Source organism: Falco peregrinus, chromosome 5 (genome assembly GCF_023634155.1).
Source record: "Falco peregrinus isolate bFalPer1 chromosome 5, bFalPer1.pri, whole genome shotgun sequence".
Classification (NCBI taxonomy): Eukaryota; Metazoa; Chordata; class Aves; order Falconiformes; family Falconidae; genus Falco; species Falco peregrinus.
The window spans coordinates 39,809,655-39,830,515 of record NC_073725.1 but is presented as its reverse complement, the minus strand read 5'-3'; the positions used below and the strand labels follow the sequence as shown (position 1 = coordinate 39,830,515).

General features: G+C 38.0%; 1 protein-coding gene across 1 annotated transcript in view; it reads left to right on the top strand.

Moving 5' to 3' along the window:
* CDK14 (cyclin dependent kinase 14) overlaps nucleotides 1-20,861 on the top strand; it is a 317,000-nt gene that overhangs the window by 224,966 nt on the left and 71,173 nt on the right. Inside the window, 1 exon segment of the mRNA XM_055806228.1 lies at nucleotides 1,759-1,807. Coding sequence (XP_055662203.1) covers nucleotides 1,759-1,807 — 49 coding nt within the window.

Sequence of the window (20,861 nt, the reverse complement as noted above, 5' to 3'; positions counted from 1 at the left end):
TTTAGTTTGTTGAGAACTGTGTGATGATAGCACATCTGGAAGTTACTGAAAGTCATCTCTTTTCTTAGCTAGACATCTTCATTCTGACAGAGGAGTCAGGTGTGTGCTACTGTAATCATCATCTACAGTAGTCAAATATTTTCCAAGTGCAGAAACTTTTTGTTGGTAATTAAAAAAAAAACACCAAACACCCCACAAAAAAATCTTTCAAACTTCTATTTCATACTGTCATCTACATCTAAAAGTTTTTAACAGTATGACTATGTAGTTAGCATTTGTTGTTTTTTGCTGAGAAAGTTGAGTAAATTTAGATACAATATTACATAAGTGATATTTATAATTTATATCGGTGCTAAAACTAGTTACAGCCATGTAGCTTCCAGTTTCCAGTACGCTTGTCATACATATATCTAAGAGGGAGTGATTTCGTTGCTTTAACTGCATCAGTGTGGATAAAGCAACAAAATTTGTAAATGTGAAGTGGCCCTCAGACACAGATTGCAGGTCTGTCACTCACTGAAAACTTCCTATAGTGAAGTCAGTGAGAGCTGAAGTTTCTGCATATGTCTTTTTAGTTAAAGAAAAAAAAATAGGTATAGGAAACAAAATCATCCACATTGATGCTAGGGTTTCATATGGGCCATAGTTTTGGCATCTTTAGAACTGACAATGTATGGAGTATACATGTCAACTTTAGAACTGACATACACGAAGTGTACAATGCAGGAATTTGAACACAGTCCCCTCCAAAGTTACATTTGCAGTTGTTTTGCACAGTAAAATGCATGCATATGTGTGTGTATATATATATCTGTTGTAACTGTACAGTGGGCATGTTAAATGTCATGCTTATGGGTGGAGAGGAAGGCAAATCAATTTTTCCGGTTTTGTGGAGTATTTTGTAAGTTTAGGACTTCTTCACAGTAACCAATGCCATCACACTACGGTAGCTGGCCAGGGGAAGTACCAGTCTACATGGCAGGATTTCAGTGCAGTGAGGCTTCATGGAAAGTGTTGCTGTATTCTCCAGCTGGTCTGCATTTGTTTATTCCTGAGAGGCACTTAGAGCTGACAGTACTGGCTCTTCACTTCTGCAGCAGCTATCATAGCATCTTCTTTTGCCAATTAGAGTCCAGCTGCAGGGGAAGCATCTTCTCGGGTATTAGAGGGAAAGTAATTCTATCTGAACTTAAGAACTTAATGTTTGAGTAAATAAGCTGTCATTGTACTTGTTACTTCTTGTTATTTATGTGTTCTTTAGAAAATGGACCCTTATGCGGCCATCATATTTTGCATGTCCCTATGTGTCACACAGACCCGTGCTTACTCTTATACCTCCTGAGAAGCATAAAAATGTGACAGTGAGGTGGCATAGAATTGTATTTATGATGAAGAAAAAAAACCCCAAACTACATTTCAGGCTTCTTTTATTTTTCCCTAGCAGTCAAAAACTACTTTAGAAATAATTGTAAAAATTGCCATTTCTGTTGAAGCTGCAGTAAATGAGCTTTAGGTCGTGATGGTTTGGTTTGGTTTGGTTTTTTTTAACAAGTTGGGGTCTTGGCTTTGGGGAGATTTTTTTTTTCTCCCTATTTCTGTGGCAGTTGCACCTATGCTAGTTTTCTTTCCCTGTCTTGGGACTTGAGCTTCAGTAGTTACATAGAAATGATGAAAATTGATGGTAGATAAACATATTTGAAAAAAAATAACCCTGGTTTTAGTGTAAATAATTAAATGTGCCTCTTCTTTTTCTTACAGAACGGTTTACACAGTACAGCCCTAAAAACCTTAGACAAGCATGGAATAAGTAAGTTGTTGGTTGTTTTTTTTAAAAAAAATTACTCTTTTGACTCTCCAAGCATATGATTCATGCCAAGCCAAAGTTATCATAGTTAACTTATAATAGCTCTATCCTTTTTAATTACAGGATAAATATGGAATTACTGAAGTATTATTCTAGTCTACTTCTGCCAGTTTTGAAAGTTTTTCAATTGCCAATTACCTGTAAATAGGCAGAAACTGTATATTGTCATGGCTCCTTCTTGGGGATGTCAGTTGGCAAGTGTATCGAGCTCATTTACAGGTGCTGTGTTATTGCTTTGGGCCATCAGTTTTGCATCTTGTTTTCTCTGTTCATCTATAACAATTAAGAGACTTTTAAGTATTATGTTTCTAATCAACTTCTGAGTGTTGTTTCCACATAATCTTTCCGGGTTGCCAGGTCCATCTGGTCATTGCTGTAAGTTGATGACTGTACTGTTGTATATTTTAATTATCATGACTGAAAAAAGGGAATGCGAATTCACCACCCTTTTTTTCCCCCTTTTAATGTTCCCTGACTTGTCACATTTACATCAGATGGACAGATGACACAGATGATACAAAGCTGTTACACTCAGAATCCAGAAATGTTGCCTAGTAAGCCAGGAATGCTTAACCGATCATCTGTGTAAAGTTTACTAGAAGATTTCTCAACACATGAAGGATCTTTGTAGACAGGATATTTGGGTAGCACTGTATTGAGTGATTAACTTCTCATATTTTGAAGAAAGCATACACAGTTTGAGTTCAATAAGCAGGAAAACATCTATGTCAACAGCTTGTCTTGCCAGAAAAATTGTTACAATTTTTCTCCACTCTCTTTTGACCAAAATTTTTTGCAATGAAGCTAAGCCTTTGCTGCACCAGCATTACTATTTTCTTTCTGATACTCATTTCAAATTTTATTGTTGGTACCAACTGGCTGTCTTGTTAGTAGTGTACCAGGGAGTTGAGATAAATTACCAAGAGACTGAAACATCTCCTCATACAAGTTCACTACTGAAGTTGAAGATAATGAAATGTTTTGGTTGAAGGAACTTCCTTGTTATAAGAAAAAAGTTAATGACAAACCCTTTTTCAATATCCTAATTTATTAGCAATGGAGTGTATCTACAGCTGTAAAATTCATAGCATGGTCACTTGCGCAAGAGGTTGATGAGGTTTATACTTTGCCATTCTATGACTTTTTGCTCTGCTTCTTCCCAGGCCAGTTCAGTCCAGTGTTTTGGACTGAAGCACAAAGGCATTTTTCATTTAAAACAACCTGAAATCGTGGTTAACTGAGGGAGGTGAAATCTGTTAATACAATGGGATCATAGTTAAAGTTAGGTGCTAGCTCTTGGGTGTAATACCATCGATGTTCATCATTTGAATCAGAACCTGTATTTCTGCAGTGCCAGGCATCTTTCGTGACCCTGTAGCTCGGTCTGTGTTACTACTAGATCCTCTATGGTTAGGACTAACTTTATGATTCCTGCAATGAGACACATGAAGCTGGCAATGAATCCAGTGCAGGCCTTCACAAAGGTTTATCACCTGCCTGAGTCTGACTTTCCACAATCTGTAGAAAAGTTTCTGCCTTGTCCAGTTCAGGCTGGGAGCCAAGTTTGGTGGCTTTTGTAGAAGAGTGCGTCTCCTGTATACTCTAGGGGGAGCAACAGGAAGATTAGCTTCACTTACTTGGCTTTTGTGAATATCTCAAACAGTTTTGCCAGTTCTTGTTATCTTTGCAGGCATCTTGCAGTGTTTAACTCTTCCTCAGTCTTACTGCTTGGAATACTATAATTCCCTGAAAGTTACAGCTTTCATTTTAAAAAGTAAGCCACTAGAATTGCCTGTTTTCTGTCCTTTAACAATGAACCAACTTGCAAGTTCATTTTTTCTTTGAAAATAGTTAATGAAATCCAAAAGCTTGGAAGAAGCAATTATATTACAACATAGGCAATTAGAACTGGGTTGGGGAAGAGGGACAAGGAAACTAATATTGATGTGAATGTATTTGCTTGGGGATATATATATGCATAAGTAATATGAACAGATAACTGGCATGCTATTCCATCCATTCTGCAGCCACGGACCGAGTGTTTTTCTATAGTTTAACAGCAGTTAAGCCCAGCAGTATTTGCTGTGTATGAATAAGTGCAATAATAGATCTGAATTTTAGAAGCTATCTCATTTTCCTTCAAGAATGTTGCATGACATTTCTGTTTTCTTAAAATACAAAACAAGAACAAACCCTAGTTTGCTTAAAACAAACCCTCAGTCTCTTGAGATTTCATAATTGACACAAGTTATGATCACATCACAGGCTGACTCAAAGAAGACCAGAGCTTTTTAATTTCTGAGAAGCCTCTTCAAAAATATTTCTACGTTTTCAATGCTCCATGCATAAAGGATTTGCAATTTTTCAGCATAAATGAAGGGATTGAAAAACTGAAAGCAATGGCATAGAGCTCAGGACTTCATATGTGTGCTTCTACTATAATAGGAAATATTCAGTGCTTCAAAATTATGTATCATTTACGTTTAAAATGTGAAGGATTTTCTCTTTTTCTAGCATAAATATCTTTGTGCTGTATTAGAGTCTATTGCTTGTACAGCTGTAGTTATTTCTTATAGACATCATATTCCCAAGGGTTTATAATTCAGCTATAAAACTGACACGTGGACAGACTGATTCATTCTAAAAATTTGCTTTCTTTATTAGCGTGTTTCAAAAAGCAGCAATCTCTAATCTTAAAATTTTTTTTTTTTAACATCCTGATTTAATTTGTTGAAGACTGTTGATAGCACAAAAACGTCCCATTTGAAATAGAATTGTTTTAAGGGTAGTTGGGATAAACGTGAGACCTAAGATGTGGAGAAAAACGTAACAGCCTTTTGTTTTTAAGTAGGTATTGGTTTTGTTACAGAGTTACATCCTTTTGACATGTTAGTGCCTTTGAAAGATATGCCTTCTATAACAGTATTTATAGTCTTGGAAGGATTTACATGTGTTTTTAAACATCTCTGAGGTGAAGTCCTGTTACTGCATTTTATAGAGGGAGGTTGAGATTAAAGAAATTAAGGAGTTTGTCACACAGAAACTGCCATAGAAACTGTAAAACAGAGCACAACATTGGAGTTCATGCTCCCGGACTGTACGAAAACACTAATTTTATAAACATGATGAAACTTTCACCATCTGCTGTTCCATCTTTAAGGCACAGTGTGGCCCTTTATCTTGTTTGCATATATATTTTGAGGTCTTAACATGGGAAAGTGAGAATGTGGTTTAGAAGTCTTCAAAGAGGCTTACCTCAGAACATATATTACGATTCAATTTAGGTAAGGAGAGGTTACTAGGAGGAAGAATAACACAGTTCCAAACACCTACAGAGCTCTGTAAGGCAGAATGAACAGAGGCAAACAACTCCATCAGCCCCCCAAAAAGCCACAGATGGTAGATTGGGGCAAAATAATTGCATCTGACTGACTACACCAGCTTCCATGACATGTGCATTTTAAAGGGAGAGCCAGACAATGGAACTATGACGGACACAAGCCAGCGGCTCTTTAATTCCCAGTCTAACTGGAAATTAGCTGAAAGTGTGGAATGTGACAGCAACAACAAGCCAGCCAGCAGGCTCATGTTGTAAGAAGTCAGATCCCTAAAATTCTTGGAATAAAATCGGTCAATATTACAGGCTACTTTTGGGAAGTATTTGAGGGAAATAATGTAACTATCACTTAAAATGAATTAAGTTCTTTGGAGACGTTCACACTGAATTTCTTCACTGGTTCTCAAATGACCTAAAGACTGTAAAGAGAATATTTACTAGCCAAGATGTGATTTATAAATACTGTAGAAATCTTTATAGTTAGGAAACAAAACTTGCATTGCCATTTACTTCTATCTAGTATGAAGCTTCACCTGCATTGCATAACCTAATACATTGTGGAATGTGTTTCTAAAATACTGGTCTAAAAAGAATTAAGATGTGGTAATCTGATCTTCCTGTAGAGTTCATAATGAATTATATTTTCACCTTTTTCCCTGAACTTTTCTGTTTGATTATCTCTATACAATAAAACCAAGAACAGCTCTGCCTTCAGAATGCAATGCAACCTCTTTCAGTTTGCAAAAGCTTCTCCACAATAATAAACTCTTACAGAAGAATAACAAAAGAGAAATAATTATCCTTGTGTATATTTGGTAGGATATAAAAAGCTTTTTCAGATCCTTCTGTCATAATGGGTCATATTGTGAGAAATCAAGTTGGAAAGGAAAGGTGCAGTTGAAAACAAATTCTGCTCTGCATAAATAGGACGACTACTTAGTAATTCCCCAACCTGGCAGTATTTATTATACAAATAACACTTTATTCTCACAGTTAGTCCCACTGTTGGGGATTTCTTCCTTTAACAAGATGGCCTCTGTACTTGAGACTTCCTTTCCTGAGGCTAGGGCATTTAAAAATTGTATTCCAGGATAGCATGGCCTGTTTTGGGACTCTTATTCCAGGAAAACTTTTTGAAGAAAGCAAAGAGAGTGAATAGAGAGGAGTCCATGTATTTTGAGTCTGTATTTTATTTCAAGCGTGACACAGACTATGGAATTGTTTAGAGCTAAGACTTGGGAAGAGTTTTTGGTTTGGGGTTCTGTTGTTTGTTTTTTATTTTTAAGAAAATATTTGCCTTCGTAGGTTATTGACTAAAGGCAAAACTCTCTTCTATTTGTCACTTTTATCCCCTTCACCTCCTGTCCGGTCACCAGCATTGCACATTGTAATGTAGTCTGTAGTGCCACTGAAAGAATATTCAAGCTCTCAAGCACAGTAAAAACAAAAAGCTAAAACATCTCTGATGGATAAACCCAAGCAATAAGAATTTAAAACTGTACCTGTGCGGAAGACAGCTGTATGTGTACGACCGTGCGCAGTTCACGCCCGTGGAGGCTGCACGGCAGCGGTCCCCTCACCTGCATTTGAGGAATGAGTGGGGGGAGCAGGAAACTGGACACAAAAGGAAGAGATTTTGTAGAAGTATTTATGATTTAGAGGCATATAAACCTACCTCCGCCTCCTGATGATTTGCAGTGATACTTCAGTTGTACTGAAAAAAACTTTTTAAGTTCCCGTTTTGTTTCCTATTTCCTGTAAGTACCGCTTTATCCGTCGTTATCTTTTGCCTGAGGGACCTTAGGAATCGTATCATGAGAGAACGCCTGTTAACCTGCGATCCAAACAAGAAGCCATTTCCCGGATAGCAAAGTTATTACACTCTCCTTATAAAAAAATAACTTGTATAAGTGTCCGGTAGCGGGCGGCCGTGCCGCGCCCCTCCCGGGCGGCGGGGGGCGCTATGGGTCGGCCGGGCGGCGGCGGGCGGCCCTATGGGCCGGCCGGGTGGCGCTGTCGCCGCTAGGGGGCGCTGTGGGCCGGGCGGTACGGCGGCCGCGACTGCAGTGGAGGGGAGCCGGCAGCGGCCCAGGATTTTTGCTACAAATATTTCCCCTAACGTTAGGGTTTTTTGTTTATTTCCCTACGTAATGCGGTTTATTAAATCGGCTTCAGGCAGATGGAAGCTGCATGTTTGCACTCGGGTGCTGGCTGCTGTGCGTTGCGCCCACCGAGCCCTGTGTCACCTGCTCCTGGCGTGGCGCGGCTGTAGCCCTGCAGCGGGCAAAGTTCTCAGCCCAGGCAGGACCGCCTGGTGCCAAGCTGAAACGCACCGCAGGCTTTGTCAGTTTTATGGTAATGAATTATACGATGCAGACTGAAGCCAATGGCTGAGAAAGTTCTCTAGTTTCCCCATTTATCCTTTTGCCAAGTCGAAAAAATCTTCACAATTTATATTTGACTGTTTCTTTCAAATTGGAGCAACTGTAATTTCCTCTAATGTTATATACCTTTTAAAACTTTGAGGGGAGGTTATTCCTAACAGACCTCATTCATAGAATGTTTATCCTGACATTAAATTTATTTTTGCTTTATTTTAAATTCCCCCTCCTTTGTGTTGCTAAGCTTGGGATATTGTGTTACATCCTCTTGGTCCAGTTAAAAATAAATCTCTTAAACTGGACCACAAAAACCTTTGTCCTCTTTTTTGGAATACTAATAACTATGCTCCTTCATTAGTCAAGCTACATTGTGGCTGTCCTTCACCTCTCTCTTCCACAACAGCTGTGAAAATATAGCCCCAATGCACATGGATGTTCTTGGTTGTCTTCTGCAACATTTATTTCAGTTTCTGCAACTGGGCTAGAGTTTGTTGGCATTATTATCGCTGAACTGATCCATATTTTGGGTTACTTTTCCCTGGAAGTAATTGTTTGTAGTTCTCTATGCACTATCTTATTTGTAGATTGTCTGCTGACATATCTGACTTCTGTTAGCTGCTTTGTCTGCTGTGGTGTTTTCAACATTTAGTTTCATCTAAGAATTGATTCAGTATGCAGTGCGTAGTCCAGGTCATTAATAAAGATGTTAAATAAAACTGTGACTAACACTAATCCCTCTGGCACACAGCTGGACACTTCCCTTCCAACTCCGTGCATTGCCACTCATCATTACCCTTTGCTTGTGGTCTGTCAGCCAGTTTTCAGTCTATGAGATGCTGTATCACATCCCAGCTCTTTGGAGTTTGTCTACAAAATAAGATTTTTTTAGAGAAATTGTATCAAACCTTATCTCTCATTGCTTTCTTCCATCAATGATTAAGTCAATTTTTAAAATTAAAACAGGTAATCTAACATCTTGTTCATTAGTCATCACTTCTTTTGATTGCCATTTTGTCTTAGTTTTGTTCCTAAAACTAATTTTGCTTCCATATCATCTGTTTTGTTTGTATTGTCTATATTTTGCTTCTGTGTTGTGTGTCAATGTCCAGCAAATATTTGCCAAGATTCTTTTCCTTATTTGAAAACCAGAAAGGAAGTCTGTTTATATATATCTTTTTTTCTAAGTCTAGTACAATACTTCAGAATGCAGAGCAAAATTAACTAATGTTACAGTAACTTATAAGCCTGTGAAGAAAAATGAGGAAAGAGAACTAACTCTACTTGTGTAGATTTCCTGGGAAGACTTTTAAAAGGTGCCCTACATTTGTTTGCTATCCTCACTAATTCCTTAAGAATTCCTTAAGATATTGAGACATATATCAGATAGACATGTTTATTTGGTGTTTCCAGGTATGGGTTTTGGGGTTTTTTGTGGGGTTTTTTTTCAAAGTATGTTCTTCATTAACGTTTTTGAGTACTTACTGATCAACTCTTTTCAGATGTTTCCAGTTGTTCTTTCTCCTTACGCGTTTCTACATGCCAATGTTTTAGTAATTTCTCAGAATTATGTTTTGGGGAGTCTGTTACTCATATGTTTCCATAGTCTTTGTGTTCATTTCTTGGTTTGAAGTCTAATACTTTCTGATCAGAGGCACCAGGCATCATTATATCCTCACATTCCTAATTGTGCCCTTTGCTGGAGTTCTGTACTGTTGGTCTCTCTGCAGAAATCTTTCTTCCCCAGATGATGACATTGCTGGCAAAATTGAGTCTCTGAGATTTGTTTTAAATATGTTTGTCTGAGGAATTGAAGACATGCTGTGAAGGCAGTAATATCAGTGAAGTAGACCTTACTGCTGGGTCTCCCATTATTTTTATGTAGCCGTTAAAGGCAAGGTTTTTCCAAAATGGTAGGCACCTTAAGAACTGGGCACTCAAAAGTGCTTAGTGCTAAGCAACTGCTGTTGGTGTATTATCCACTGATTTTTGTCATGTATTACAGATAATTTTTCTTTAGCTCAGCAGTCCCCCTGATTCTCATCATAGGGTCTCAGAAATGTATTTTGGAAGATGGTGCAGACGGGCAGTAAGTGTAATAACATGAATAATGCTACTGAGTTTGGTCACCTCTGTAGATAGTTTAAGCTAATCTCAAAAAACATGCCACTTTGCTCCTTTGCCAGCCAAAGACTTACAGACAGTAGTTAAGGTTTCTGGAGTGGTACAAACACCACAAAGTTTCTTTACCTTAAACAAATACTTATCTTACTGACTTTTATGATGATTTGATGTGGGTTTTTCAGTGTAATTTTGACTACCACCTTTTCTACAGTAGGATGGTAATCACAGGTATTCAGATATTGCTGTTTGTGAGAATCTCCTGTGACCATCTCCCAAAATTCATTGCAATTTTGTCAAGAAATTCTTAATTTCTTCCTTTCCTCGTTTCTGGCTGTGGCACTTCATGGGCCTTCGGATTTCTGACTTCTTTCCTGCCATATAGGACAAGAATTTTCACTTTTTCATGCATTTTTCTTAATTAGTGATGCCAAAGCACATGGCATGTAGGAGATTAATAAAAACAGTTATTTGTTTCAAAACTTGAAGTTATTTGCTAGCCAAACAGTTTTCGTAATTAAATTTAGTGATTTTTTTAAAAAATAATCTAGCTTAGAAAGTTTGAAGCTATTGTTTGAGAATTTGTGAGAGATGCTGACTGCGGGCAGATCATAGTGTTCAGTGACTGCTTGACCTGAGTGCCAAAATGGGAAGATGGGAGACAATAATCCTTCCTGATGCATTAAAATGGAGAGGTTAGATTATGTATCTTCAGCAGCACACTGTGAATAACGAGCTTCGGCATAGGGCTGGTGCACCTGTCATTGCTGGAGGGCAAAGAGGCAAGTGGTTCCAAAGGGAACTGACCTTTTTCTTTCAGGCATTGAGTCAATCCCATATCCTTAGGCACACATTCTGTGTTAAAATTATTATAACTTTCCTGGCATTATGCTGAACAACAGATACTGGTGAAAACCTGTGGGGAAAAAAAAATTATGGTGATGGTAATTTGTGTATCATTTTTAATCGAGCCTTTATAGGACATACATTCTGTAATTTTGAAAGGCATCACTAAAACAGTTAAGTTCTTTGATAAATTTAATTGAAGTTTAAAATAAAATTTTGAAATGTTGTTTGGATTAATAGCTCACTAGATACAAAATGTAAATGACAACTTTTTATTACTAAATGTGATTCACAAAAAAAATGCATCCTTTTAAATAGTGTAATGTATAATACGGTGTATATCTACTGTCTGTGACCTCAGCTGAATTTATATCTGTAAGATCTGATTTACAAATAGACAACTTTGTGTTAAATTATTCACATCTCATAATAATTGATGTAACAGAGTTGATCTTATGCTGGAGCATATTTGATCATAAATGCAATGAAAGCAGCCACCATCTTTGTGATGTTTGTCCAGCTAAATCCTTCAGTGAATAAAATAATAAAGATGCCAGCTGTGTTTGTTTTATGATCACTGCTGCAATAGGAGGATGGAAATACAAATGAATAAAAGTTCTGTATTTTCTGGTTGGATTTATAAACTCAGACTCTTACTGCAAAGAATTTAAGTGGAAAAAATAACATTTTTACTTCTGTCACACTCTCGTAAATGTATTGTTTGCTTTTTTATTCCTATTCTTTTGGAATCCAGAATAGTTTTAAAATATTGCTATTGTCTGGACCCAAATGTACAAAACCCAAGGAAATCTTGTAAAAATAGATGAAATTTATGCTTTCCTCTTTAACACCATTGCAAGTTAAGAATTGACCATCATTTTTGTATTGCCTTCTTCGGTTACATTCTATAGCAATCTTAAAGCTCTGTTTACTACTGTGTACTGTTAGTGTGCCTCAAACTAATTTCACCAACCTGACATGAAAAAATCATGCTCTAGATTGTTATTGGCCTTCCTTCAGCATTATGACTTTTGTAGAATCGTGTTATATTCCTTTTATTTCTTTCATATTTGATCCTTAAAGTGCCCTTGAGTCAAGCTTTATTCTGCAACCATGAGGGCATGAATCTTTCCTGAGACGCTGACAGATAGTGTTTGGTGAATATCATTTTTCTGTCAGCTACAGCCTACATCTGTACTGCTAACTAAAGCAGAGCCAGGGACTATCTTCTGGCCCCGAGGCCATGTGGCAGACCTTAGCTACAGCAGCGCTAAGTAACACTTGGGCATGCATATCCTGTGGGCTTTATGTGGTCCCCATGCAGCTGCAGGTGCAATTATTATTTTGAGGGTGTTCAGTATTTACTTTTTTAATTCAAAATTTCCAAGATCGCATAAGACCCGTGTTGCAGACCATGGGAATTGTGTTTTCTAGCGGAAGGTTGAAGGTAATATATTGTATGCCCTGCTTGTAGGAACCTGGTATGTACCACCTTTTGGGAATAGTCCCTGGCATGGGTTGTTCCCTGAACTGTGTCTAGGAGTGCTTTTGGAGAATCCTGGTTGGCATGGGCCAGAATAATCCAGGGGAAAGTACGGACACTCAGTAGTCAAGCTGTAAGGCCTTTTCCCTAGCCTGCTTAATTCAGCAATATAGGCTTCAGCAGAGAGATTCTGGGTATTCCCTGCCCCATGCACACGTGAGCATATTCCCTGGGAAGTTTCTGCGCTCACTGTAATGCTAGCATCCTCTGCCACCTAGGCCTGAAGCCTTAGGGATGGTTTTTGTCTTTCCTTTCCTATCCCATGCATCCAGACTGATATATATGTTACAATTTTTTCTTTCCAGCTTTTCCAAGATACCTTTTTTCTTCCCCAACCAACTGCCACTCATATCTTGATTATTATAATATGCTTCTCATGTCCTCTCCTGACCAACACCCTTCTTCAGATCATATAAAAAACAACCAATAAATTCAGTTTATTTTTTTGTGGATTGTTTAGCTCTCCCTCCCGACACTGGCTGTTTCACTCATCATTTTTGAGCTCCTTTTTACCCTTTTCAAAATCCTCCATAGTTATGCCTCTTTCTCTCTTCCTTCACAAAGTTGTGTATTTACTGCTATTACCTTTCCTTATGTCAGTGATGCCTTACTCATATTTAGGCCTTCTCCTGCCCCCTAGATAATTCAGGCAGACTCACAACTGCTGTCTTCCTTTCTGGGATCAGATGGGCTTGTGCCCAGGCAGCGCATTTACCAGTTGTTTATGATCCTTTTCTCCAGGCTGCTGCTTCTCAATTGGTAATCTGCTAGGACTAGTCCTTGTCTACCTCAAAAGAAGCTTAATACCAATTAGGACCCTAAAATGGGACCCAGATGTTTTTTTATCTGCCTGTCCCACTTTGGTGGCAGCACACATGAACAGATGTGTTGCAGAGCTCCATGGATTTCACAGTTCCACATGTACAAAATCTTTTTAAAATCCACCTGCTTATTTTGGGTCATTAGAAGTGTCACGAGCTCTACTGGCAGTCAGTTTTTAGTGATAGCTGGCTCTCTGGGAATTCTGACCTTTGGTGGTCACTATTATAGATAACAATTTTGATTTCAGTTCTTAAATCACCTATGCTGATTTATGCCTAAATAGCAGCAACTCCCTGCTTAGCTGTCTCTCTTTCATGCTACTTTGACAGGTTAGGATTTGCAAAAATAGCTCTGGATCGAGTTCTTCCCTACTGCAAGCCAATTTATGAGTGTCAGATAGCACTGCATCCTCACACATATGTGAGTACAAGCACTTAAAATCCACGTATTTCAGTAATTGATAGCTAAAATATGTGGAATTTGTAGTTCAATTCACCGCCAACCTGTACACTTAAAAAGGCATAAACTCTTGTGTTAAATCTGAGTAACTTTTTAAAAAGACACTTCAGTACAGATATGTGTGGGTATGTAATGTTTCACTTTAAATAAAAAAAAATCAATGCAAAATCATGTTACTTTTTCTCCAAATTGTGTACTAGAGAGAGATTCACTATTTTCTCCTTCTAAAGTGGTCTCTGTGCTTAGGAAACCCTTGGGTAGTTACACTCTTTTTTTTTTTTTCCCTGCTCATGTTCAAAGTCAAATTCAGGCTTTTAACAGATTGGCACAAGCACATTTGTTTCTTAACAAGTATTACTGCTGTTGGTATCAGGCACTGGATTTGCAGTCTGCTGTCTTCTCCCTACTGGAAGGTGACCTAATGTTCCTTTTAGAAAATACCTGTCTCCATTAATGTAAAGAGAGAGAGTGGTGTGTTAAATCAGGAGAGTGGATCTGGAGAAGGAATGACACCTTCTGCACTACAATGCTGGTGTGAATGTGGTGTCCCATCCTACATTCTCTTCTGTCGTCACCTGAACCAAGTACCTGAAGGTCAGGGAGCTCCAGCTAGTTGTGTGTGGTGTTAGTCTGTCTGAATATATAGGTCTAATAATACATAATATTTTTGACTGCATAGCTTTGAATATATTGCCAGTATGCCCATTATAACCATCTTGGTCTCTTCCTCTCAATGTTTACTAGTTCTGCATCATTTCCCTGTCATATTTTAGTTTAGGAGTGTAGTTGCAAAAAGACCAGGATGCCTACATGTACATAATTGCTTAGTCTCATTGGGTTCAGCCAGGCAACTCATATACATAAAGTTAAATACATGCATATGCCTGGAGTCTGTCTTTCTGAGCTTTCTAAAGCTTGGGGCATTCTCTCTGCCTCCAAATCTCCATTCACCTTTAATGAGCTGTATAAATAAATACAAAGTACTCCTGTTTGTTCCAGTCCATAAAAATATATTTTATTAGCTGAGGGGTATACAATAATAGAAAAGATCAGACCCATCCAATGTTTTAGGGAGCTGTGGGAGGACAGGACAAGTAGCTGCTTCCAAGTGGCTGACGGATCTGAGGCCCCAGCAAGACAGATTTGTAGGTTAACTGTGATAAATGATCTTTGGCTTCACAGACTAAAGTGAGGTCACCCTTCTCAGGGCACTGCCTGCACGCTGCAACCTTGCAGCAAATTCTTTTTGAAATACTGAGCAAACAGACCAGTTCTTATTTACATTAGAATGAAATTAAGACTTCTCAACCAAAGATGATAAAATACCAGACAAGAGGGCAGAGATTTATAAGGCAGTGCTAATGTTTATTTACTAGAACTTAGTTCTGTCTCCTTTTAGTTTTCAAAAGGCAGTAGGTCCAAAAAGACAGCTGGTTTTTCTTTCTGTACTCATTTAATAAGGGAAGATACAGGAAACTTTGTTTACTGCTCTAGTGGCTGCACTCACTTTACAAATTTGAAAATCAGAGTTTGGTTGTTTTTTCTTTGGAGTACCTTTTGCTTGAATTTCTTTGGCAAGAAATAATCCATGTTGTTGAGGCTGGGAGGAGGAAAAGCACTGAGCTTTGACTGCATTGTGTGCCAAAGTTTTTTTTCAGCTGTTTCTGTGTTGAGGGGGAGCGGGGGTTATTCCCTCCTTTTTTTTTTTTTCCTTATGTCCAGCCAGTGAGGAAATAAATATGTGAAGAAAGAATCCTATGGAATGTTAACTCCGCTGCCGTATTTTCTTCCTTTTATCATGCCCCAAGATTCAGTGAAGTTGATATAAATTCACCATGCCTTCTTTTAAAAAGCATAACAGAAAGGCATTCTTCTTTTAAGAGTCAGACTGTAAAAGGTGATTTTCTTTCACTCAGTTTGGTTTAAGCCTGTAAAAAGCATTAAGTGAAAAATCTGATATATTTGTTAGGGCATTTATTGCATTACTAACTTATATTTTCAGTTCCCAGTGAAAGGTTTATAGAGAACATAAACCTTGAAGAGTTCTTGTTCAGGATTAAAGATATATTTTCTTCATTTTCTGGTGAAATACTAGCTCATAAAATGATTGGGGTATTAGTAATTATTTTTAGGTCTATTTGTTTTCCAAGGATACTCTGTTCAACTTGCTGAGGTGCACAAAGAAGGCCTTTAAAAAACATGCGCCTTGATCAGAAGATTCATGCCCTTTAAAGAATTTCAAAATAATCAAAAGCTTCTGATTAGGTGTCACCACCATCTTGTTGTTATTCATTAATTGCACTTACAGCAAGCAAAGATCTTCCAGTAAACTACAAATATAGCATATTCAGTATTAGTTTGTTGTGGTGCAAGTATTACACTATGTTTTCCATAATTATTATCTTTAATAGTGGGCTAATTGGGATGCTAAAAGAATTAAAATAGCTGATTGGTGGTGGGATATAAAATCAAAAAGAAGTAATTGCTAGTTTCATTCAAGTGCAAAAGGGTAAGGCATGTTCTGATTAAAATTTATTAGGAAATACCTTTTCTGGGGAATACCTGTATCTGGGAGAAACTGCTGACAACTGAGTGAAATTATGTGAAGTACTTCAGGTATTCTTCTCTTAGTTTAAAGATTCAGTTGCAGTTTTAGCAGTAACAGAACACTGTACCCAGCAGTCATGTTGCTTGGAATATCACAACCTCAGAATTCCCAGGAATTAAGTTAGTTACGTGATCGTATTGCAGAAAGCCACATTCTCAGTAGCCTAGAGTATGCTATCACTGGACATATATTGTATATTTGCTGTTTAAATAAGCTTATTTTTCTTCTCTTTAATGTCTGCTGTGCGGACTCCATAGTTCTTGATTCATTTGATGCTAGGAAAAAGATGCCTTGTGTCAAATGTAAACCTTTTTCTGTATCAAAATGTTACAGAACAAGTGGGTGAAATATCTGCAATATTGTCAGTGAACAGTATTGACTATCTTCATGCCTCAAGGTCTCGATAGTTGGAACTGGGTTTCTCTAGAAAGTTTTGTAGCCCAGCGTATTTATTCTGAGGCATCAGAGCAAGAGCTAGCCCAGGTGCATGTCGGACTACAGAAAAACAAAACTCAGGCTACTGTTAAGTCTGTTCTGTATTGATTGATTCTCTTCAAGCTTAGCATTTAAAGCTGAAATCAAGCAAATTCAATTTTTAAAGGTGTTGTGTTCTGTAAGGGTGTTAATGTTCTGCTTCCTATATGAAGCAAAGCTTTCAAGCTGGATGTCACAAGCAGTGTTGTAGAAATACAGTAATACATCTGAAACTGAAATGCATCAAATATAGTGCAAAAAGATTCAGGGAGAAATAGACTTGTATCTAATTGTCTTGAGTTACATTCACTGATGACACATACAAATGATTTTATGATCTAGTTGTGACTGAGCTTAATGACTATTATCAAATGTGAATTGCCATGAGAGGTTGGATCACTTCTGGTTAGGTGTGACCAAACTGAGCCTCTGAAACCTCATGTGATTTATGAGCAGTTTAAGTAAGTGTCTTAATTTTCCATTCTGAGAAGTTCTGGAGATGCAAATATAATTATGGTTTACTTACTGGGTCAGTAGATTCTTTTAAAAATGTACCAGGTATAAAAAACCTATATACTTAGAGGTAAATCTATATTGATTAAAATAGAAAAAACCCCAAACAACTAGTTGCCTATACTGTTAGAGCCTTCATTTGTTACATTCACTTTTATTCATGAAATGCTATTCATCTTGGCTGCTTTCCAGCTAATGGCATCTGTGCAGCTGTCAAGTGAGAATTAGTTCAGACGAGTCAGGGTTGTTAGTACCTTCCTGGAATGCCCTGAATAAACTTACCTCTACAGCTTTCCAAATGGGGCTCTGACCTCTTTTACATTGACATTAATAGCAGTACCAAAGAATCAAACACTGGTACTTTTATCTCTGTTTCATGTCAGTGCATACTTATCATTGGTTGTCATGGCTTTTATTTTAATAATAAACATTTTGACCACCTTTTCAGTACTCAGCAGATAAGATTGCTGATGCTTTGTTATAGTAATACAGTTAAAAGGGATCAAACTAAGCTCTGAATTTCCAAACAGATTGTTTCATGTACCCTTACGGAAATCATGAAGGTCTGAAGACTGTGTGGCGCAATGTTGTGCAGGACCACAGAGCAAGGGCAGGTGCTGGGAGCAGCATAGCCATTTTAGTGCAGGATTTGCCCCAGCCTAGTTCATCTAAGAAGCCTGAGCAGGATGTTGTGCTAATATGGGAATCTTGCTTCTAGTGAGGTACCAAGCTAGAAAAGTACAATTAAATCGATGGCCTGGGGAGCCTTCGATACTTTTCCCACCTGCACAGGTAGAGCTCAGTGTTTCTGAATCTAAACTGCTGCCAGCACCACAGTTTGGGAAGAGCAAGAGGGGCATCAAGTGTTTGGAGACATGCCTCTCCTGAAGAATGTGCACAATCCAGCACAATGTTGGGACTGCTGTTGGCAGCCCCATGCAAGTGTGGGAGACAATCCCAGCACTGAAATGTGGTTCCTGTGACTGTTTGACTGTCATGTTTACTGTACAGTTTGGCTTGAAGTACCTCTACACTGTGCTGTGGAGCAAATCCTGTATTTTGTGATTGATCAGCAACAAGTAAAACTCTGCTTCAGTGAGCCTTCAAAAGCTTTTGTATCTCTTTGTTCATCAGTTTTAGTCTCAGTACCCTCTGTGTAAAACACTGAAAAAATGGTAACGTCTTTACTCCGTTAGATTCTTGTCTTGAGGTGCCGCTTTATGCCTTCATCTGTATCAAAAGCTAAAAGCATCGCATCAAAACTTGTGTTCACTTGTTGCAGTGGTTTCATGATGGCTAAATAAACTCTACAAAAGCTCCATAGAGGCACGCCAGGCGCGTCAGGGAAGCAGTTCCTGCATACTGGAGCTGGCATGTCAGGTCTTTGAAGACGGTAGGTGTTCTCGGCATGGCTGTAAGAACAGAAAAGGCTGTTCATATTTAGTAAAAAGGAAATGTTCCTTAAGGTAGGCCCTGCTCCGCTTTGTGTGCTGCATAGCTGCCGCTACTAGGGCCGTGCATATATTCAGAGGTGTAAACTATCAAGGCACATGAGGGCATGTCCCTATCAGCTGGTGAGAAGATAATTTGCAAAGAAAACACTAACTGCAATATGCATGTTGGCAAAGTTTTGTGTCAGGAGAGGCTAAAGCCTAGGACACGGGGGAAAGACAGCCGTCCTCAAGCAGACTTGGGTGAAAATGAGGAGCAGGGCCCTCATGGCAGTGTGGTGGTGGATGAGATACCACAGGGACTGTACAGGAGCCCAGTTGTTGAGGGCACCACTGCAGCCTCTGTGAAACCGGCTGCACATGGCCTGCTGGATTTGCACCCATTTGTTTATTCTCTTCGTATCATTAAACTTTAAACTCTGCTAAGTGGTGTGATTGTTTGGGTTAACTGTGGTTTTGTCTTTCACCACTTCAGGTTGCAAGAGGTTACTTACAAATAAGAAGCAGAGCTGAGATTTCCAAAGGGAATTAGGTGCTTCAGTCCTGTAGGCCATGTTATAAACGCCAGTTGATAAATTAATTAATGATACACTGCGAAAGTCATATTTTCGCATGGAAAATAGGCACAGTAAACGATTTTTGCTTTGGGAAGTATCTACTTCATGCTGTTAGGAATATATAGACAGCATATTATCTCAGTTTGTTTTAGTGCCCATTTGTCTTAATTATTAATGTGAATTTGAGCTGCCTTCTTCATTGCATTTAAAAGCAAATCACCCCAGGTTCAGAAGTTCACTGCACATGCCCAAAACTTTTTTTTTCTCAAGAGCTTAAAGCAAACTTCAGTGATCTTAGTCATGTTCTGCTTGACCAAATACTGACCTTCCTCTGCAGTAGGAAGACATTTAACCCTGTTTTCTGAAATTAAATCAAATTATTGTAATCCAATGAGATTTACAACTGCTCAAGTCTAGTCTGATTCATATATGTTTAAAGTGAGACAAATTCATATGGTGTTTGTTCTTCTGCAGCTAAGGCCATATATAGCACCTAGGATTAAGTTGAAAATCAATGTGTTTCACAGATGTCATCAGAGTAGGTGTGTAGAGATATTACCAATATATCTCAAGACAATTTCTACGTATTATTTAATACTCACAGCCAAAAGTTTCTCTGTATTCTGCTGTATGCCACATTTTCTGAAAGTACATATGCTGTCATGGCTAGTAACTATTCCTGAGTGATTAGTATGACAGTAAGTGGAGCGTGAATATTGGGACTTGCCATATCATGCATGCCAAGTTCCTGTATGGCCCGACTGCTGTGAGACAAAACATGCTATTATGTTTTAGACACAAAGCCATATTGTATGAAATTCCATCCTGTCACATACTGACATAGATGTATTTAAAAATCAAATCTTTTTTTTTTGTTGTTTAGTTCTTTTTGTTACCTTTTTCCATATTAGATATTTAACTACTCAACTCCATCAGAAAATTCAGCCTTTGTCCCTATTGAGAAATCATGTTTCAAAGTGACATCAGACAAATCCTTAATGCTTTAAGGAGGATATTTTAAAGAGACTATTGGCAAAAAAAAAAAAAAAAAGAAAAAAAGGGAAAAAAAAAAGAGAAATAAACCCAAATGTTCTAATGTTCCAGAGCACTGAGGTTATGCGCTAAATGGGTTTCTCCAAACAACTCTGATGTAGGTGTAATTTAAATACGTGATCATACAGTGCTTTTTTCATACATGGAAGAATAGATTGTCTTTAAACAAAGCAGAAAAATTAGTCATGCATTCCACTAAGGCATTGGTTTTAAGACTGACAACCTTAGGAGCCCACATGCATATGCCTTTTGCAGAGTTCAGTGATTTCCAGAAGTGACCTTTCCAGAAGACATGGCTTTTGGAGAAGAACTTTTTCATTACTGTGCAAAGCTCCATAAACAAAGCTAGAACTTTGATGCAGAACTTTAAAGATACAGCTGAGCCTACTAAAATTGATTATTTGATCCATGAGTTACTTGGATGATCTTCTTTGGCCTGTATTACACAGGAGGTGAGACTTGATCATTGTGGTCCCTTCTGAGTTTGAAATCTATAAATGCTTGAGAACATAATACCAATAAAGTAGCAGCTGGAATCTTCAAAGCACTGTAGAAACAACTAACACCACCCCATCTCCCCCCCAGCACTACTCGTAATATTATGAGGGCAGGTAAATGTAATAATTATAGCAGATTGAACTATTTTTGCAGACTGTGCAATGAATTTAGTCTTTTTTTCTATTTAGTAATTATAAAACTGCTTCTAATTTTGGCAGATTTATTCACAAGTATTTCAGTAGTTGATGTGATTGTTGCAGCCCTAGATATTTTTGTGGGTTTTATATTGTATTAAGGTATAATCTTCTGATTATTTGACATGTGTCTTTGGCTTCTT